General features: G+C 52.6%; 8 protein-coding genes across 8 annotated transcripts in view; 7 read left to right on the top strand and 1 right to left on the bottom strand.

Moving 5' to 3' along the window:
- The window catches only part of ASPZODRAFT_62706 (hypothetical protein), a gene marked incomplete at both ends in the record, with an annotated part of 5,098 nt that extends 2,249 nt beyond the window's left edge, over positions 1–2,849 (top strand). The window contains 2 exons of the mRNA XM_022729098.1: positions 32–235; positions 323–2,849. Of these exons, the coding sequence (XP_022582996.1) occupies positions 32–235; positions 323–2,849 (2,731 nt within the window). The remainder of the gene's footprint in view (positions 1–31; positions 236–322) is intronic.
- Positions 2,850–3,510: 661 nt separating this feature from the next.
- Positions 3,511–5,009, top strand: ASPZODRAFT_130532 (hypothetical protein). Its single transcript, XM_022722528.1, has 3 exons — positions 3,511–3,576; positions 3,693–4,434; positions 4,491–5,009. Exons 1-3 carry the CDS (start codon positions 3,546–3,548, stop codon positions 4,597–4,599), a joined length of 882 nt encoding a protein of 293 aa, XP_022582997.1. The 5' UTR covers positions 3,511–3,545; the 3' UTR covers positions 4,600–5,009.
- A 547-nt stretch (positions 5,010–5,556) lies between these two features.
- ASPZODRAFT_130533 (hypothetical protein) lies at positions 5,557–6,950 on the top strand. Its single transcript, XM_022722529.1, has 2 exons — positions 5,557–6,227; positions 6,281–6,950. The coding sequence occupies exons 1-2, from the start codon at positions 5,584–5,586 to the stop codon at positions 6,843–6,845; spliced, it is 1,209 nt and encodes a 402-aa protein (XP_022582998.1). The 5' UTR covers positions 5,557–5,583; the 3' UTR covers positions 6,846–6,950.
- Positions 6,951–7,279: 329 nt separating this feature from the next.
- Positions 7,280–9,212, top strand: ASPZODRAFT_130534 (hypothetical protein). Its single transcript, XM_022722530.1, has 3 exons — positions 7,280–7,691; positions 7,747–8,165; positions 8,220–9,212. Exons 1-3 carry the CDS (start codon positions 7,322–7,324, stop codon positions 8,775–8,777), a joined length of 1,347 nt encoding a protein of 448 aa, XP_022582999.1. The 5' UTR covers positions 7,280–7,321; the 3' UTR covers positions 8,778–9,212.
- A 1,046-nt stretch (positions 9,213–10,258) lies between these two features.
- ASPZODRAFT_61905 (hypothetical protein) lies at positions 10,259–11,813 on the top strand (the record flags this gene model as incomplete). The annotated part of the gene is made up of 2 exons (XM_022729026.1): positions 10,259–10,376; positions 10,435–11,813. The coding sequence occupies 2 exons, from the start codon at positions 10,259–10,261 to the stop codon at positions 11,811–11,813; spliced, it is 1,497 nt and encodes a 498-aa protein (XP_022583000.1).
- Positions 11,814–12,280: 467 nt separating this feature from the next.
- Positions 12,281–16,332, top strand: ASPZODRAFT_14626 (hypothetical protein; the record flags this gene model as incomplete). Its single annotated transcript, XM_022725161.1, has 5 exons — positions 12,281–12,822; positions 12,870–13,533; positions 14,721–14,870; positions 14,968–15,595; positions 15,656–16,332. The coding sequence occupies 5 exons, from the start codon at positions 12,281–12,283 to the stop codon at positions 16,330–16,332; spliced, it is 2,661 nt and encodes an 886-aa protein (XP_022583001.1).
- A 489-nt stretch (positions 16,333–16,821) lies between these two features.
- On the bottom strand, positions 16,822–17,375 carry ASPZODRAFT_130540 (hypothetical protein). The gene is made up of 2 exons (XM_022722532.1): positions 17,000–17,375; positions 16,822–16,942 (listed from the first exon to the last, which is right to left on the bottom strand). Exon 1 carries the CDS (start codon positions 17,365–17,367, stop codon positions 17,092–17,094), a length of 276 nt encoding a protein of 91 aa, XP_022583002.1. The 5' UTR covers positions 17,368–17,375; the 3' UTR covers positions 16,822–16,942; positions 17,000–17,091.
- A 669-nt stretch (positions 17,376–18,044) lies between these two features.
- ASPZODRAFT_24118 (hypothetical protein) lies at positions 18,045–19,187 on the top strand (the record flags this gene model as incomplete). The annotated part of the gene is made up of 5 exons (XM_022727958.1): positions 18,045–18,391; positions 18,484–18,707; positions 18,760–18,903; positions 18,963–19,019; positions 19,092–19,187. The coding sequence occupies exons 1-5, from the start codon at positions 18,094–18,096 to the stop codon at positions 19,185–19,187; spliced, it is 819 nt and encodes a 272-aa protein (XP_022583003.1). The 5' UTR covers positions 18,045–18,093.
- Between the last annotated feature and the right edge of the window lie 99 nt (positions 19,188–19,286).

Genomic DNA, 19,286 nt, shown 5'->3' on the forward strand with positions numbered 1-19,286 from the left:
TCGATGATGTCCGGTCCACAACCCTGGGCAGCGAAGACAATTACGAGGCCCTGCAGACCGCGATTGTGAAACTGGTCGAAGAGACTGATCCCCGAACCACGCCGCCCACCCTGTCGCTGAAGCAACGATTCGAACGGGCCATGTCCGACTGTACCCAGCGGTCCGATTTCATGGGGGCGCATTATTGGTGGAACGCCTCGCGGCAGCTCCTCCAGGGGATGAACCAGGCTGCGCAGTCACAAACACAAATTCCTCATCATCATCATCATCATCATAATAACCGCCATCTTTTTACCCCCACCAAACCTTCACCGATGGATAGTGACTCGTGGGTTCTCGATCCCATGTACGCCTCGTGCACGCGTGCCCTGCACACATCCCGCTCAGTAATTGAGCGCTGCGAGGATGACTTCACCACCCTTGACCGTAACATGAATGAGCTGCAGCAGTCAGTCAAGGCCTTGATGGCTACGATCACCAAGCTGCGTACCAAGATGTGGTACATGACCGATGTCAAGAACTCCATGCGCTATGAGGAAGCCCGCCATGTCGCCCTAGCGCTCAAGACTATGATCTCCTCGGCGCGCCTTGCTGGACCACCAACGTCGTCCGATGAGCCTCATCGTGCTCGTTACGGAACCCGGCCCCTGGCAGGCTCTCTACTGCAGAAGCCCGAGCTGCAGGTCATGAACGTTATGAAAGCCCCGCATAGCCAGGGCGGTGCGCACAAGCTGTCGGATGAGCAGGTTGACCTGACGCGCAAATGGCTGGCACACAATGGTATTGATAACTTCTGCAAGGGCGAGGAGCGCATCCACCGCTTCTGCTATGAGGTCCGTACCAGCATCCACCGCCTTGTCGGTGAGACCATGGCCGAGACCCCCGTGCTGTGGGCCAGCGAACTCTTCCAAAAGGAACGGGCCCGCTATGAGGGCTACGCCAACCGGAACTTCCTTGCCCCCGTCTCTTCCTCCTCCGCCTCTTCATTCTCCTCTAGCACGGCTAGCATCAGCGGCAGCGGCGGCGGCGGCAGCAGCAGCAGCAGCAGCATCCGGACCACTGGAAGAGATGACCTGATCGCATCACCCCCGCCGGGATTCTCCACTTTGCTGCCGTCCTCCTTTCGGATACCGTCGGAGAAATCTTTCCCCTATGTCCGCCCCTCTGCCTCCCACGATGCACCTCCGCCGTCCGTTACACGCAAACCGTCCTTCCAGAGTCTACACTCGGATCGGTGGAGATCACCGCCGCCTCCGGTCTCAGTCTTGACAACAGCCACGGACGCTTCCTCCATCGGCGACTCCCCCGGTCGGGCGGCGTCCACTGCCACGGGAGACTCATGCAGCACGTTTTGGTCTGCACCCCACCACCACACGCAGTACGCAACCAGCGCCTCGAGCATCTACTCGCGGCCACCATCCATGATCAGTGAGACGGTCGCGACCACCCAACCGCGCCGTGTCTTTGAACGCAAGACACACGGCAAGGTGGCGTTTCTAGAGGACCTGCGGCAGGCGCTGGCAAGCTTGCTGCTGAGCGATCTCGGCTCTCCTGTCTGGAGCTGCGGCAGCGAGACGGACGCCTGGTTTTCTGATTTTTTGGTCGAGGAGCGTATCCAGGTGCAGATGGAGAAGCGCGCCCGCATCCAGCGATTCTATACGGAGTATGAGGAACGACTACGGTCTCGTCAGAACAGCCAACACCACCACCACCGCCGCCACCACTCTCTGCTTCGGCGGCGGAGCCATTCGCTCGGCCCCGACCCGTGTAACCCGCAACCATCTCACAAGACTCTCTCTAATGCCGAGAGGGATGATGATGGTGACCTTCATTCTGATCCTGTTGACGAGATGATCCCTCCTTTCTCATATCAACCGATCTTCCGACGCTTGATCGAGGTGTTCTCCCGCCATGCCAACCCTTATGTCAAACTGGATGCGCTACGCGATCTGAGAGTATTAGTTATTGCCTCGTTGAACTCGTCTTCTTCCTCTTCAATCAATCGTGTGACCGGGGCTCGGAGCTCCGGAGCCACGCAAGTGAGTCGAAGGCAGACCGCACGGTACAGCTTTTCCGAGACCCAGCTCGGCAGCGGCGAGAGCACCCATCATTTCCCTATTGTGCAGGGGTCCGGGTCCCCCGCAACGGAATCTGTGGTGTTCGAGTCGCACCCGTCCGAGTTTTCCCCGCCCACCGAGGACCGGATCGTGGAGACACTGCGCGCGCTGATCCTGGAGATCAAGCCCAAGACTCTGTTCCGCGATCTGCAGTTTATATCAGCATTTGTGTCGAGTGATGTGCTGAACAAGACGGACAGCGGCACGGCGTTCCTGCAGTTCGGCCTGGCCGCACTGAGCTTAAAGGAGGAAGTGTGTAACAGTATGGTGGAGATTGCCGATCGGATTCTCTCCCAGGAGCTCACGCGACGGCCCCAAGGCCTCTCGGCACCACCACCACCACGGCCACCATCATCATCGTCATCATCATCGGAGCAGTGGCCGCCCACGCCCACGCCCACGTTTACGCACCTGCCCGGGCCGGATCTGGTGATCCGGGATGCGGCGAAAATGTGGATCATCACAGCGAAAGAAGGAAACCCAGTCGCCCAGCGCGAACTGGCCATCCTCTACCTCACGCACCCGGACCTCCTGCCGCGGGTGACACTGCCGCTGACGCTGCCGCGCGACACCTTCAAGGCAGAGATGATGTATCACCGCGACAAGGACTCCCGATCGGATCCATGCATCATGTGTCTGGCGCTGCACTGGATGCAGCTGTCGGCCAGCGGGGGGGACGAACTTGCCATGAACCGCCTGCGCGAGCGCGAGGAGTTTGACTCGATTGCTTAATGGGGCTGGGTCTTGAGTTCGACTAATGTCTTACGATTTTCCTTCTTTTTTTTTTCTTCTTCTTTCTTTTTTTAATTTCGTGATACCATTAGGAAACTCTTTTTTGCTTTTTACTTTGGTTGTTTCTGTTCTTCTTAACCAGTCATCCATCCTCGCGATGCAGCATATATATCCATGTAGTTCGGTTCATGAGTTATTTCGAGTTTATTGATAACTGTACAGCGGTATTTCGCTAGGCGTTAAGTTGCATATAATAAATCCTGTAATCGATAGGCAGATTGAATCCCAAGGGATAGTCATAGGCAGTCACATGATCGACAGCCATATATATTATATTACATGCCATGCCACCATATGGCAATGACATGTCATATGTCAGCAGCAGCCTGGCAAGTGCCCAACCAGGCACCACAGCATGCATAGAAGGGCTCTAGAATGTAGACAGCAGTTTTCTCTATCTATTTGACAGTGACTATAAAAATCTGTGTTGTCACATTACCCAAATTGTATGCTGAGTCAGGCCCGACGTCATTGTCGCACGTGGATCAATAATAATTCTCCCTCTTGCGAGTACTATCAAAGATCAGACGGTTCACGACAACTTTCTCGGCTCACTTTTCCGTTCTTTTCATTCTTCCCATCTCGAAACACTCTGCTCTTACTCTGGGTATACTATAGCTCAAACGCACCAGCAAGATGTCCAGCGTTGACGACAAGCGGCCGCGGGGTATTTTTTTTCTTCCTATCTAGTAATAACACGGGTTTGTAGAAGCAATAACACTTCTACAAGGCCGTGTTATTCTATGCATGCTGTATTCTACATTGCCTGACTCTTCTACTTAGGCATTCTGAAGAACTCGCGTCCCAACTCGTACCAGTCAACGGCGGTGGCGTCTCCTCCGCACGAACCGGCAACACCACGTACCCCCGCCATCGACTCGCTGGACACGAAGGAACTCACGCTGCAGAACACGCTGCAGAATGCAGGCCGGCGACGATCATCGGCGTCGAACAACAACAACGCGGGCAGCGGCTCACGCCGGGCATCTTTGATCGGTGCGCATGGGGACGACAACTCGCCCCGGCTGAAGTGGGACGAAGCGAACCTGTACCTGACGGAACAGGAGAAAACGGCCAAGATGAAGATCGACGAGCCCAAGACGCCGTTTGCGCCGCACTACGACCCCACCGAAGACGAGGAGGAGATGCGGCTGGTCGAGGCGCAGGAATCGTTGCTTGACGCCCAGGAACTTGTTGTGGACGAGTTGGACGGGAAACAGCGCAAGGAACAACAGCCCCAGCCTGGTAGTAGAGCTCCTCGCGATGAAGATATCCCGGACTTTGAACTCGGGGAGCCTGAAGAAGGCGCTGTGTCGGCTGGAGCTGCAGCAGACACGCAGCGGATCTTCCGCGAACGAAGCCTGAGCACTGATTCCCGCGGCGAGAAACACGTCGTCGTCGGCCAGGAGGAGCCGAGTGTTCATGACGAGCGGATTTCACCCGAGGAAGCGCAGGAGAAGCACAAGCAATTCGAACAGCAGCGGAAACGACATTACGAGATGCGGAACATCAAGGAGTTACTTGCGTAAGCCTTCTTCAAATGAGCACTTTCTTTTTCACTTCTGCTCATACTATTTCTAGTCACCATGATGAACTGGATGAGATGGACGAGGACGAGGAGGAAAGAGACCCGCCTACGATGCCAGGCATTCCGTCGCGGTTTCTCAACGGGGGGAGGGGAAATGTTTGATTGAATTCTTCGAGCCGGTTTGCAGACTATTAGATGATGATCGTGACATGAATACCCACCCCACACTTGACAATCCTAGTCCAGAGCACCATACGGAGTACTACCTAGTACCTACCTAGTAGGCAAGATGCAGAGGCTCAAATCAGTTGAGATTGCGATCTGGGGAGTCCCCTAGCAAGCACTGGATAGGGGAAGACACGACTATAATTAGACTGCTCGATTGAGGAGTCAAGTGCGTCTCCTAAATTAAGATCTACTCGACGCAAACTCAGAGTCCATACGAAGTATTTACTCCGTAGAATGGGTAGTTGGTTGACTAGCAAACAGGATAAGGAGTCCTACGGAGTATTATAGGAGACAGGAACATTAGCCGATGGAATAGTAATGTAATACCTGCAATATCGAGATAAGCATACAGAGTATCTACCTTATAGTGTGTAGTATGGTTACTATGTAGTAGTTAACTGAGTTATTGAGTATTTGTACTACTTTGGATATGCCTGTAAATAGCTAGCAGTTGCTAGAATATCAATTGCTTCTCTAAACTCTACTATTATTGATGCCGTTTGCCGGTGGATCTCGCGAGTCGCCATGATAGGGGAAAGGGGGAAGTTGACAGGTTGGGAAGAGAAAAGGGAGGGAGGCCCTTGCAGCAAAACACGGAGTCCCTCGTTACAGAGTAACGGAGTACGGAGTAGTTGACACGGAGTAGATAACTAGGAACTAAGTCTTTCTCTCTGGTTCACATCTGATTTCTTCCTTCCCCCTCCCCAGTGGCCTCACTTTTATTCAAAACAAACCGAACGAACCCACCTGTCTATCCTGGTCAGTCGATTCCCCTCTCCTTCTTTAATCCCCCATTTCCCCGGTTACGCCCGAGCTTTTTCCCATCTAATCTACACATTTTTTTTTATCGCGTGCTTTTTCTTTCCTGTCTACTACCTGAGTTTATCTGACTGACCTGCAATTTCCTTTCCAGCAACCATGGCTGATTCCACCGCTGTTGAGCCTACCGTGGCTGACAAGGTCGAGAAGGTAGAGGAGATGACCACCGAGCAGGCTACTGAGCAGGCTACTGAACAGCCTGTTCCTGCTGTTGCTGCTGCTTCTGAACCCGCTGTTGAACCCGTCGTTGAAGCCACGGAGGCGAAGCAGGAAACTGAGGAGATCAAGCCCGTGGAGCCGAAGCAGGAGGACACAATCGAGGAGGTTAAGCAGGAGGAGGCGGCTCAGGAAGAGCCCGCGGTGCAGCTGCCCCCGTATCTGGCGAGCAACCCGGCTCTGGTGCAGCTGTTTGAGAAGCTGCCGGCTATCCTGTCAGCCACGGGTCACTCCGAGATGTGGGGGGTTCCTCTGAAGGACTCGGACGATGTGCCTACCGTCAACGTGCTGATCAAGTTCCTCCGTGCCAACGAAGGGAATGTCAAGCTGGCCGAAGAGCAGCTGACCAAGGCCCTCCAGTGGCGCAAGTCCATGAACCCCATCGCCCTGATCGACGGGACCTACAGTGCGAGCAAGTTCACCGATCTGGGATACATCACCAACTACGAGCATGGCAACACTGTCATCACCTGGAATCTCTACGGCACCGTCAAGGATATCGAGAAGACATTTGGTGATGTCGACGAGTGAGTTGCCTCTATTCAATTGATCTTGACCATAAACTAAACAAGGTTCATAGTTTTATTAAATGGCGGGTGGCTCTCATGGAGCTCGCGATCAAGGATCTCAAGCTGAACGAGGCGACCTCTGTGATCGAGTACGAGGGCGAAGACCCTTACCAGATGATCCAGGTCCACGATTACCACAACATCAGCTTCCTGCGCTCCCCCCCGAGCGTGCGCGCCGTGTCCAAGAAGACCATCGAGGTCTTCAGCACCGCCTACCCGGAGCTGCTCCGTGAGAAGTACTTTGTCAACGTGCCCGCCATCATGGGCTGGATGTACGCCGCCATGAAGGTCTTCCTTAGCAAGAACACCGTCCGCAAGTTCCACCCCATCTCCAACGGGCTCAACCTGGCGCGCGAGCTCGGCCCCATCTCGTCTCTCGTGCCCGCCGCCTACGGTGGCAGTGGACCTGAGCTTCAGAAGCAATCCAAGACCGTCACTTTGACCGTGGACGAGGAGCCTGCCAAGGAGGAACCCGCTAAGGAGGAGCCTGCTAAGGAAGAACCTGCCAAGGAAGAACCCGCTAAGCAAGAGGCTGCGGCCACCACCGAGGCCGTTCCCGCTGCAACTGAAGCCTAAACCAAACGAAGAACGGGAGAAACAAGGCTTCCACTAGTCTTCTAATGAAGGGAGAGAAAGAGGGATGGAAGGAGAAGGTTGACATTTCAGATACCCAGAGGGAACTGCAGATTGAATCACTGCTTTGTTATTAATACCTCAAGCATTAGCCAGTAGATATAATTAATACTAGATAGATAAACAATTAGTATACAGAACTAGAATTTTTAATATAGGCATTGAATGAATTTAATGAATATTAATGATTCTATTGTTATTATTCCAACTTGTAAGTAGGTATGTCTACAGTCACCCACTTACACCACTAGCGCAGCTAATCTTCTTGAGCTTCTTCGACTCCAGAACCAACCAGCAGCTCTCTCTTCATCGGTTGATCCTCCACCTTGGATCCTCGCCGAGGAATCTCCAGCATGCCAATCACTGATCCCGCCTGAACCACGCCACGATTTACGTACTGTCGAAGAATCCCGCCCAGCATGTCGGTCTGGAACCCAGACAACATCCGCGACGTCGCCGAGTCGGTCGGGATCGCCAACCTGAACAACGACGTGACGGAGAATCTTGCCCGCGACGTGGAATACCGGATCGCGCAGGTGCTGGAGGAAGCGCTCAAGTTCATGCGGCACAGCAAGCGGACGCTGCTCACGACCCAGGACGTGGCGCTTGCCCTGCGGGTGCTGGACGTCGAGCCGTTGTACGGGTACGAGTCGACGCGGCCGTTACGCTTCGGAGAGGCTTCGCTGGGGCCAGGGCAGCCGCTGTTCTACGTGGAGGATGAGGAGGTGGATTTTGAGAAGTTGATTAATGCGCCTTTACCGAAGGTGCCGCGGGAGATTTCATTTACAGGTAGAGTTTCTTTCTTACAGTTCATTGCCTGGTGTGCTTGTATTGATTTTTCTAGCACACTGGTTGGCTGTCGAAGGCGTCCAGCCGTCGATTCCGCAGAACCCTACGGCCGCCGACTCACGCAATCTGGAACTGGTCTCGAAGGGCCCGAATGCGAACGCTACGCTGGCGGCGATCAGCGGGGTGGGAAATGTGGCCGTCAAGCCGTTGGTAAAACATGTGCTCTCCAAGGAGCTGCAGCTGTACTTTGAGAAGGTCTGCAATGCCTTCCTGGATGAGTCGAGCGAGGAGTACCGCACCTCGGGCTACTCGAGTCTGCGCGAGGATCCGGGCCTGCACCAGCTGGTGCCGTACTTTGTGCAGTTCATCTCGGAGAAGGTCACGCACAGCCTCAAGGATATCTTTGTCTTGACGCAGGTTATGCATATGGCGGAGGCGCTTGTTCAGAACAAGTCGCTCTACGTGGATCCTTATGTGAGAGCCCGCTCTTCTTGAAGAGTGTGATTATCCAGTCTTGCTAATTGTTAGGTTGCCTCGCTGGTCCCGCCGATTCTGACCTGCCTGATCGGCCGACAACTCGGCGGCACAGCCGACTTGTCCGAACAGTTTGCCCTGCGCGACCTGGCGGCGTCCCTGCTGGGCCTGATCGCCAAGAAATACTCACACTCGTCGCACACGCTCAAGCCACGGCTGGCTCGGTCGTGTCTCAAGACGTTTCTCGACCCGGCCAAGCCCTTTGGCGCCCACTACGGCGCCATCATCGGCCTGCACGCCGTCGGCGGGCCGGAAGCCGTCCGCGTGCTCATCCTCGCCAACCTGCGCACCTACTCCAACTTACTCACAGACGCTCTCACGGACGACAACCCTCGTCGCCCAGAGGCGGAACGGGTCCTGGCCGCTCTCCTGGGTGTCCTGGCAACCCTGCGCGAAGGCCACACCAGCCCGCTCACCAATGGCCATGCGGCCGTCCTCTCAGACGAGCTGCGTCTGCAGCTGACTGAGAGAGTGGGCGACCTGATCGCCTCCCGCATTGCAGATGCTGGGGAAGTGCATCTTGCTCATGCCATTGTCACCTCGGAACGATGAATCTAGATTTTAAAACGTTCAACATTATTCTGCGGGATAATCGACCGCATTCCGGCAGGGGTTCAGGCGTTTTTTCAGTTTTTACTCAGTGTTTCCCCCCCTCTTTTCCCTGACTGTATCATTTAGATACCCTAACAAAAACCAGAATATCCATGAGCCATGTACGCACTACATAATAGCACATACTACTCCTCGTACTTTGTTGTGACACTTTGCTCGACGTCACCGTTTGTGCCCGACCGACCCTTCCGCTCTTCACCGCCTTTCATTTGTCGCACGAGCAATTCCTTGCTTGATACTTTACGGTACAGAGTATTACAACATAGTTACAATACTTCCACAGAGTACTACAACATAATTACAATACTTCCCACAGAGTACAGTACTACACATACTAGGTACACATTATTCAGAAGCCAATTTATTACTCTGAATGGAATAGAAAGTATCTTCATCAAGTGCAGGACTAGACAGTAGATCTGTTTGTTTCGTACCTAGGTGCCGAGGGTATTAATTACCTGACAATACCTCCATACTCCTTGGTCCAGATCCATCCGTTTCTCGCTCACTTTTCCTCCCCCTTCCAAATTCCCACACCCCACGGACCCTTTCAATGTCCACTGCCAGGCCCACCCAGGAAAAGAAAACCCAACGCACACCAAACCAACACCCCGCCATCTGAACGCGTTATTTTCTCTCTCTGTCTCTCTCTCTTCTTTTCTTTTCCTCCTGGATCTAAATCCTTCCACTTCAAATCCCCTTTAAAACCTGTCTTTGTGCCCTCCTACCCCCCCCTCTGACTGAATCGGTTTGACGCCTTCTTGCCGATGTTCCAAGCCGTGGCCTTGTGCTACATCGTGCTTCTTTAAGTTGGATCTTCTGTGTTCTCCTCTATGAGCCCGAAGGACCTTCTGCGATTCTTGTCTAAGCCTGCGAAGTGAGTCTGTCTGTCTTGTGGTTCTGTACTTGATGGTCAATTGCGTTGAAAAGCAATGGATATAACAATGGGACTCTGGCTAACATCTCTATTAGGCCCCGATAATACGTCCTACGCTTTCACTCTACTGACCCCCCCCATATTTCCCCTTTAAAAAGCAGATATCCTCGTCTGCTAGACCCGATACTTTGACCGGTATCGGTATCTTCAGAGCGAGGGTATACACTGATCGTCACAATTCCATTTTCTAGAGGCTTTTTCCTCCTCTCTCTCTCCACTCGGCCCCCCTAGCAGGCCCTACACGCATCCTCTTCTGAATCCCCCGCTTGGCTGGCTTTTTAGCCAGTTCTATCAACTACTTTGATCCCGGGCCTTCTCTTCTTAGACGAACATTCGGTCAGTTCGTCTGGAAGCAGATAGTGCTTCTACGGCCTTTCTCCGTCTCTCCGTTTCCAGCTCTCCTCCTCTTGCGTTGACTCGTCGCTTCTCCCATCAGTAGTCAAAACCCGTCCACACGCCTTCTGCCAAATTCCAATTAGCGGAGATGGTGTACATTGGTATCCCCCAAAACTATACGGCCTCTCCGTCCTCGTTTGCAGCGACATCTTTGACTATCAATCATGAGGCTACTCACGATCTTGACTCCTCCAACGCTTTTGAGGGTATGCCGTTCTTCTATGTATATGTTTAGAATTGTACTAATACGAAAAAATTGATTAGGTCCCGAGAAGTTGCTAGAGGTGTGGTTCGCCCCCTCCGCCGAAGCTCTAGGACCCGCACAGCCAGCCGGTTTGAAGGCTGTGCCTGAGGAAATATGGAAGGATATGCTGGATCTCGTCAACTGCAAGGTGCTATCGATCGTCTCGTCCGAAGACCTGGACGCCTATCTTCTTTCAGAGTCCAGCATGTTTGTCTGGCCCCATAAGCTTATCTTGAAGACCTGCGGCACCACCACCTTGCTGTCCGGCCTGCCCCGCATCCTAGAGATTGCTGCCCTGTTCGGTGGCTTCCCCAAGGCGGCCACCCCGTCTCGTGGCCTGGCTGTTGCCGCTGCGCCGTATCGTGTTTTCTACAGCCGCAAGAATTTTCTCTTCCCGGACCGCCAGCGCGGCCCTCACCGTAGCTGGAGAGATGAGGTTCGCACGATGGATAGGCTCTTCCTGAACGGCAGCGCCTACATGATTGGCAAGATGAACAGCGAGCACTGGTATCTGTACGTGACGGAGCCCTATACTCTGCTCACTCCACCTGCCAGCCCCAAGATGGAAGCCGAGTTCCACGAGACGGAGACCAAGGTTTTGGATCTCCCCGGAGAAACGGGAACCTCCGAGGAAGAGGACGAGACGCTCGAGATCCTCATGACCGACCTGGAAGAAGAGAACGCCAAGCAGTTCTATCTGGATAACGCGGCCGCCGTGGCCGAGAAGAAGTACCGCAACCTGGGCCATCAGGAGGACGACCACGTGGATGTTTTTAGCAACCACTCGTCCGATATGAGCGACATCGACTCTGACAATGGCAACAATGACCTGCCTCCCGAGCTGACCACCGAGGGCCATGCCCTGGGCACTGTGGTTTCCGAAGGCTGTGGCCTGTCCGACGTGTACCCGAAGAGTGTGTATCCTGAATCGCGCGTCGACGCCTACCTGTTCACCCCCTGCGGCTTCTCCGCCAACGGGGTGATCCCCGCGCCTCAAGGAAGCTCCGGTACCCACTACTTCACCGTGCACGTCACGCCGGAGCCGCACTGCTCGTATGCCTCGTTCGAGACCAACGTGCCTCACAAACAGAACGGTCAGACCACCGCAGGCATCATCCAGCAGGTCGTCGATATCTTCAAGCCCGGTCGCTTCAGCATCACGCTCTTCGAGGCCAAGCCTGCCCCGGAAGCGACCGATGGCGACTACGACCCTGCCAAGGAACTCAAGTTCTTCCAGCGCCAGGCAGCTCGTCGTGCGACCAACATGGAGAAGATCGCAGGATACCGTCGCGTAGACCGCATTGTCCACGATCTGGACGGCTACGACCTCGTGTTCCGCTACTACGAGCGCAACGACTGGAAGGGGGGTGCCCCGAGAATTGGAGAGAGAGGAATTTAAAAACCGACTGTGACGGTCGATTCAAATTGATTTTTTTTTTTTTTTTTTTTTTTCGTTTTTCTCTTTTGTCTTTTGTCTGTTTTTTTCTTATGGACTGCTAGTAGCAGCCAGCACTTGTTATTTTCAACTTTACTGTCTTTACCATCATCATCATAGAAACCCAATTCAACTTTGAACCTTTCATAGACCATTCAACCATAAAGTACTTGGTGAATAGAATAGCATGCACCAGTAAGGTGAATCACAAGCCTTTGTAGACTATAGTGTGGATCAAGTTGCCGCTTTGGTCTGTGCAGCCCGCCTTGAAGCTCGACTCCGCCAAGTCCAGAACGTAACTTCTTCCACTATCTCGACCTCATCTTCGTTTCTTCACGAAGTGAGTTTAATAATCTTCTTTCATCTTCTAATACATTATACCTTTCCCTCAAAAATCCCTGACTCTTGGAAAATAGTACTAGAATAACAACATGTCCTCACCACCACCGCCGCCCTCTCTCCAAACACCCTCCAACCCACTGAAACGACTCTCAGTCTCCTCCGCCTCGCAGGGAATGGGCTCCGCGAAACGACCCCGGATGCACCCTCTCCGACAGACCTCCTTCCCTAACACGATTGACAGCGAGAGCCGACTGTTCAGCACAGCCAGCGACGCGGGGAGCGTGACGGGTAGTTTTACAGGGAGCCTAGGCGGGACGAGCGCGGATGGAGTGTTTTCAGGCGCGGCGGCCCGGTTGGGCGGGAAGAAGCGCGGGCGCAAATCCAAGGCCGAGAAGGAGCGAGAACGCGAGGACGCCATGAGTGCCAGGGGAGGACTGGAGGCGAGGATGGGATCCGTTGATGGGGATGGGGGATCGGTTCGGGGAGCCGGGGGCGCGGCCTCGACTGTCGGGGCGGGTGGGCATGGGCACGCCGAGGATGGGGACGATGATGACGATTTCGATGATGAGGGGGAGTTGCTGGGCGGGGAGGAGGGGACGACGGATACGGAGGCGGATAAGAAGAATCTTGCGTGAGTCTTACTTTTGCTGACTCTGGTTCTCTATTCTGACGTTTTAGCGTCCTTGTTGATGCGTTCAACCCCATCCAGTCGGAACGATATGATTTGTTTAAACGGGCGAAGCTCCGCAAGGAAACCTTGCGCCGGATCGTCAATCATGCCTTGTCCCAGTCTGTGCCTGCGAGTGTGGTCACCACCATCAACGGCTTCACCAAGGTCTATGCGGGCGAGATCATCGAAAAGGCACGTACCGTCCAGGCTGAGTGGGCGCTGGCGCACGACCAGGCTGCCCACGCCGCATTCCAGGCTGAAGTAGCTGCCGCAGAAGCAGCAGCAGCTTTAAAGTCCACCCCAGACAATACGATTATCAAAAGCGAATTCAACGAGAGTGGCAGGGCAACCCCGTCTTCCAACTCTGTGCCCCCGCGGATATCACCGCTCCCTACCGGCTCTACAACACCGTATACCCACAGTGTATACGCCAACGGATATAATACTACTGCCAGCCCGGCTCCTCCTCCTCCTGGCCTAACGCCGAACGGTTCCTCGACCCGGGAGTTCAAGCCCCCGCCGAACCCGCACCGCGGACAACTCCTCCCGTCACACCTGCGCGAGGCCCTGCGCCGATATAAACGCGACTGCGAGGGCGGCGGCGTAGGATTCTCAGGCTTGAGCATGGATAACCTGGGTGTCAAGGGGTCGTTGACCTGGAGTTCGGGCAGCGTGGGGGGGAGACGACTTTTCCGATGATCTTCTTCTTACATGGAGAAGACATTATTCTGGAAACTTTGTACATTATAACTAATACCTTTATGATAATGATACCACTAGCAAGCTTCTTCCAGCCGACATTGAAGTAGGCTTCCTGTTTTTGAGCTCGACTTTGGTGATGCAGAAATGTGGAAACATTGATTATTCCAATCTATAGTTTTGATCAATAGACCTAGCACTGACTCGCTTTCAAGATCAAGAGAGATAATTCGATATTCTGGAGATCTTCAGTCAACGATTTATCTTCAGCATGTTTCATGATCATATTCAGTGGGACCCGTCACTGCGTTTAGCAATGATCCGAGTTTGATCGACGATGCATCAGGTTGTCCACTGTCCATTGCTCCGTTCCTGGTCCGAATATTTGGATCCAAACGACCAAAGCCCGGCGGAGTGGAGTCTCTTGGCATAATCATAGACTGGTACCCAACAAGGAGTGATTCGTAGTTATTGGTTTCAACTTTTCTATTCATGGTTTCCCGGGTGCAGTACTCTGCGAGTTCTTACAGCTGTCAGCCTGCTAGTTATCTGCCAAGTTGTCAAACGAACCGCACCGTTGATTGCCAAGGAAACCCGGATGGTGACGGATTCTGGCCAAGTGTCTGGGCACTTTATGCATGCGAGGAAGGGTTTCAGTAGCCATGGGGGCCCTAAACATGACGAATCGAGGAATCGAGTCTTGTGGAGTTCATGATATGGTGATGATCATTCTCCGCCCTCCATGTTTTGCGGACAGACTCCGACGACCCGAATGACCGCAGCATCAAGTACCGTTACCAGGTGCTGGACCATTCTGTCTCACGGTTACTTTGTTCCCTAGACTTGTGAAGCGGCTGATAGCGCTACGCGCCCAGAAATAAGTCCCGTCCCAGTCATTGTCGATAATTTCGACTGGCTATGGCGCAATTCAACCCTCAAACAAGGTCATTGGTCTCGTAGAGGAAATCACAGTTGACGATGAACCCCTGACTGGATGGCAGTGCTCTGGGGAGCCTAGGCATGCCATCTATAATCGCTCTCTCTTTCCCTGTAGATTGTTTCCCTTCTGTATACTTTGATATTTATCGTTGGCCTCGTCGCCGTCCCCTGCTCGCCGTTTTCGCTTTCACGTCACTTGTTTGTTTCCTGTCTAACGTTAGTGGAACCTGTTCGTCAAGACAGATCAAATACCGATGCGACGACTCTCCAATCCCTCTTCTCTGTACACCCGAGTCGTCAGTACTCTGCCGTGGAGTGGTGAAAAGGCCAGTGTAAAGGGAGACCCGAGGAAGAGCGTCAAATGGATCGACGTACGCCTTTATTTTTTTTTCCTTCTCTCTCGAAGACCCTTCACCCTTTGTTAACTCTCTTCTTGAATTGTGGTAGTCTGATGCTGGAGCTGTGTAGGGTCTGAGAGGCGTTGCGTCCTTCCTGGTAGTCCTTACCCATCTAGCCAGAGGCTGGGACTACGACCTTTTCTCGCCGCGGGACGGGCCTGACATTCCCCCACGAATCCTGCAATTGCCTGTCCTGCGTATCCCCTGGCAGGGCCGTGTGGGAGTCACCATCTTCGCCTTTTTAACGGGGTATGTGTGTGCGTTGAAGCCTCTCAAGCAGTCCCACACAGGCGACACCAACGCCGCCTTCACCACCGTCGCAAAGAGCGCCTTTCGCCGTCCGCCGCGCCTCATTTTACCGGCCACAATCGCCCTCGTCATCTCCTGGGCGGCGGCTCAGTGCGGGGCCTACACGGCAGCCCTTCGATCAGACTGTTGGTGGTGTCGGTATGCGGCGCCGAAGGTCAAGGAAACTTGGTGGTTGGAGGTATATTCGCTGGGGATGAACTTCCTTAGCACGTGGACAACAGGCTACATGGCCTACGACGACCACCAGTGGGCGCTCCTGCCCCTGCTTAAGGGCTCCATGCTGGTCTATCTTGTTCTGGTGGCGACGATGTTTGTGAGATTCCGCTGGCGGATGCTAGTATATGTGGGCATGGTGCTCTATTTCCACCAGGACAGCGCAGCCAACGTGGGTGAGTGTGGTGGTTTAGAGCATCCCTGGCTGTGATGATGACGTGGCTAATTCGTTGCAGAGACCATTCAGATGCAGTGCATGTACGGGATGCTGCTCTGCGATCTCTCGTACAACGCCTCGTTCAAGGAGTTCGTCCACAACCACACCTGGGGGAGGAGACTCATCTCGATACCGCTGGCTATACTCGGTCTTCTCATTGCCTCTTATCCCGGTGAACACCCGGAGTGGTCGGAATGGTCGAACGAGATGTGGAGGCGCTCATCTTACCTGTTTCCCCCGAATGTGAACGTGGGCAAACGCTACACAGCCATTGGGATCGACATGGTCATCTGTGCCATCTACCTGTCACCCTCCGCTAAGGATATTCTCTCGAACCGGCTATTCCTGTGGTTTGGCAAGCAAAGCTTCGCTGTGTATCTCGTCCACGGCACGCTGCTGCGGACTGTGCTCGTCTGGATGCTCTACGGCATCACAGGCCAGCCCTGGGAAGAAGTCACAGACGCCGAGGGTACTATAGTTCCACCCCCGTATATCCCTATCCGTCCCGCGTGGGTGGTCTTTACCTGTATCCCCGTCTGGATCGTGATCGTCTACATCTGTGCCACGCTCTGGACGGGATACGTGGACCCTTTCTGCGCAAGCCTAACACAGAAACTAGAGAACCTCGTGTTTGAAGAAGACCTAAAGAGCCAGCCACCGCTACCTCTTGTATCGGTTCCCATGCCTACTACTTAGCCTTCTCTCGTTTCTCGCCTCTTCTCTTTGCGTGAATCTCCTTTACGGACCAACCTTGATTCCCCGGGCATACTACCTTTCAACCGACCTCGTTTTCATTCAGAATCGTGTATAATGATTTCATACCTATCTATATTATAAATTCCCGTCATTCAGTTTTATATTTTGACTCTTCCAAAAGCACATATAACTTACTCCCTCTGCCTACCAGCCTAGGGTGATTAATCTAAAACAACACCAGACTATTACTCAGGATCATACTTCATACCTTAGGAATTGCTTTTAATTTCTAGTCATTAGACTGAGACTTCTAGCCAGGAACTACTGCGGCTCGATTGGCTCTTGAAACGACTAACGAATGTCGTCAAGAAGGGCACGATGGCGGCATCATGCTTGTCCTGCGACGCGTAATCCGATCCTAGCTAGTAGATTATACAGCCCAGAATATTCTTAATTATGTGAGGAAGGGATGAACTGAAAGAATAGCTCGTAATAATAGGAGAGGAGCAAGATACATAAAAGTATTGGTATGATCTTCTCCACCAGAGTAGCCTAAAGTACTAACTATCCTTGAAAGCAAGCAATAGATTAATTGCATTTATCTCCAGATCTGATTGGATCTGGTCAGCATCATTAGATCTTGTATCTGTGATTGGACGGTTCTTACCAAGACGCCTCTCCTCGGTATTCTCTCTTCATCGACATCTCTCCTCTCGCAAGGCTTTCTTTCTCATTGTACCTCCGGCCTTGGGTCTCCATCTAGAAGCGCTCTGCTCCCTGAATTCTCACATTATCTGGTCCCTGGAACCTACCATTTCCTGGACGCACAACGCGCACCAGGTGGAATTGACGCTGGTGCTGGCGCTGACGAACTAGGATGATGAACACTCCGCCGTGAAGAAAGCGATTGCGACGAAGGATGAAGTAGGTCAGCTCCGAGAAGACCAAGGCAAAGAGGAGCTCCAAGAAAAGCTCGGCTACGTTGAAGGAGAGCACGGCCTCATTTTGTGCCCAGTCGGAGGTCGTGTTGTTCATTGGTATCATTTTAGATATCTGGTCTATAGATCAGTCATGGCTATTAGAGAGTCTATACCCAATTCAAGAGATAGTCAAGCATTATACAAAGACGGCAATGCTCACGGAATATTTAAACGAGAGGCTTTGTCTCACACTGAGATTGATGTGTTTGGCCTCTACTCAAGTCAGTCCAAGGCAGTTCCCCCTTTGTCCCGGACTTGAGGATCGGGATAGAATGAATGCCTTACAGAAGCTGATAATTTGCTATTCAGCAAGCTAAAGGGATGTCTCTCAGAGAATAGAGAAGAGTGAAGTAGAAGTGTTATGCTGGATTTCTCCAAGAACAGTCTCTTGCTTCTGTGATGAGGCCCGCTTAGTCGTCGACGCATAAACACACTTCACTACCTGTTCACGATGCGATCCTGCGCCGAGAAATAGGAGTCATGAAACCCTTTCTTTCCTTCACTGAGACTTCTCTCCTTCTCTTTCTTCTCTCTCGACAGACTCGGAGGTTGTGGATCTATTGCCCACCCAGAAACCTCAAGTCTGTATCAACCTTTTTCTTTTCGTTCTCTTTGCTGAATGCTCACTGCAATCATTTGGTACTCTTTTCCTATTGCAAAAGGCATCCTTTACCTCTTGTGTCTCATCTTCCACTGCCTTTGTAGGACTTTGCCTGGCAACGCAGTTCCCTCCGACGAGGAGGCCTACTATCAGGGTGTGTCCGCAACCAACAACGAAAAAATGGACATTGCCCATATCTTGGCGGCTTTGAAAGTTAGAGATGGCGGTGAAGAAATGGAAATAGACGAAGAGATGGAGGAATATGAGGAAGAGGAACAGATCTTGGAAGAAGAAGAAGAGGAGGAGGAGGAAGGGGAAGAGGAGGACTGGGAAGATTATGATGATGATGATGATGATGATGAAGAAGTGGAAGAAGGAGCCGTGACTACTCGCTGCCTTGGAGCCAATTTCAAGGACAGTCACCCTGAGCTGACCGACGAACAAGTTCTCAAGAGATGCCGTGTCACCGTTGTCCTAGGTATGTCGAAACACTCCCTCAAGCCCCTCTTGAAGGTCTTCTTGGAAAGAACCATCGGACTGACGTACCATTGCTTTGTATCTCCTGTTTAGGCCCTCCCAAATCAGGCAAGACTATCGTCTGCCGTTACCTAGAAGGTCTTTACCGCATGAAGCACTTGAAGTTCGAGAAAAAGTCTTCTGATATTGACGAGAAGAAAATGAAGTTGTCGATGATTCTGGGATCTTGCATCAAGATCTTCCGAATGGATTGTATCGACACTTTCGTTCTCGACGACTGTCCGCAGGACATGATGGAATTTAATGCCTTGGACCAGGTAGGGTGCCCTGACTTTTTATCTCTGGAGAGGTAGAACTAAATATCGAAAGCGTGTCAACATCGACCTTGCTATAGTCCTCCCGGTTTCATTCGATTTCCAGACTAACAAAAAACGTAAAGAAAGGGCCAAGGTCTATCAGAAAGAGACTCGACAGGTTATTGCCCATTTGAAAAACAAAAATCTGGTCTTCGAGGTAAGCAATGAATCGAAAACAGTCAGGTGCAAGTCAGTTCTCACCCCTTCTTTCACTAGATCATCAAACGCGGGTCTACGGAAGAGTTCTTCGAAGACGTTGACCTTGCCATGCATGTAAGTTGGACTGTTGGGCGGTTTGGTTTGATCTCAGTCGAGGAGTGTTGCTGATGCTCGGTCAATATGCAGAGAACCCTCCTGAATGCTTGTGATAACTTTCCGGGCGGTATTCCAAAAGAGTGGACCAATCTCTTGCTCACCCGTGGCGATGATCATGAGAGATAAATTCCTTCAATTTGGATCCTTTCACGCTGTTCTCGTGGTTGAGCAAGGAGCTTATCTCAGTTGGAGATGGATGTTTTCTACGTGGCCGTGTCTGTGGCT

The sequence above is a fragment of the Penicilliopsis zonata genome (genome assembly GCF_001890105.1).
Source record: "Penicilliopsis zonata CBS 506.65 unplaced genomic scaffold ASPZOscaffold_4, whole genome shotgun sequence".
Taxonomy (NCBI): domain Eukaryota; kingdom Fungi; phylum Ascomycota; class Eurotiomycetes; order Eurotiales; family Aspergillaceae; genus Penicilliopsis; species Penicilliopsis zonata.

Bases quoted from the DNA above. Each gene is read 5' to 3' on its own strand.
- ASPZODRAFT_130540 (XM_022722532.1), bottom strand. From the start codon at position 17,367: ATGAACAACACGACCTCCGACTGGGCACAAAATGAGGCCGTGCTCTCC.
- ASPZODRAFT_130534 (XM_022722530.1), top strand. From the start codon at position 7,322: ATGTCGGTCTGGAACCCAGACAACATCCGCGACGTCGCCGAGTCGGTC. The intron at 7,692-7,746 runs GTAGAGTTTCTT...TGATTTTTCTAG, and splicing joins GCGGGAGATTTCATTTACAG to CACACTGGTTGGCTGTCGAA. The intron at 8,166-8,219 runs GTGAGAGCCCGC...GCTAATTGTTAG, and splicing joins CGCTCTACGTGGATCCTTAT to GTTGCCTCGCTGGTCCCGCC.
- ASPZODRAFT_130532 (XM_022722528.1), top strand. From the start codon at position 3,546: ATGTCCAGCGTTGACGACAAGCGGCCGCGGG. The intron at 3,577-3,692 runs GTATTTTTTTTC...TCTTCTACTTAG, and splicing joins TGACGACAAGCGGCCGCGGG to GCATTCTGAAGAACTCGCGT. The intron at 4,435-4,490 runs GTAAGCCTTCTT...TACTATTTCTAG, and splicing joins AACATCAAGGAGTTACTTGC to TCACCATGATGAACTGGATG.
- ASPZODRAFT_130533 (XM_022722529.1), top strand. From the start codon at position 5,584: ATGGCTGATTCCACCGCTGTTGAGCCTACCGTGGCTGACAAGGTCGAG. The intron at 6,228-6,280 runs GTGAGTTGCCTC...CAAGGTTCATAG, and splicing joins ACATTTGGTGATGTCGACGA to TTTTATTAAATGGCGGGTGG.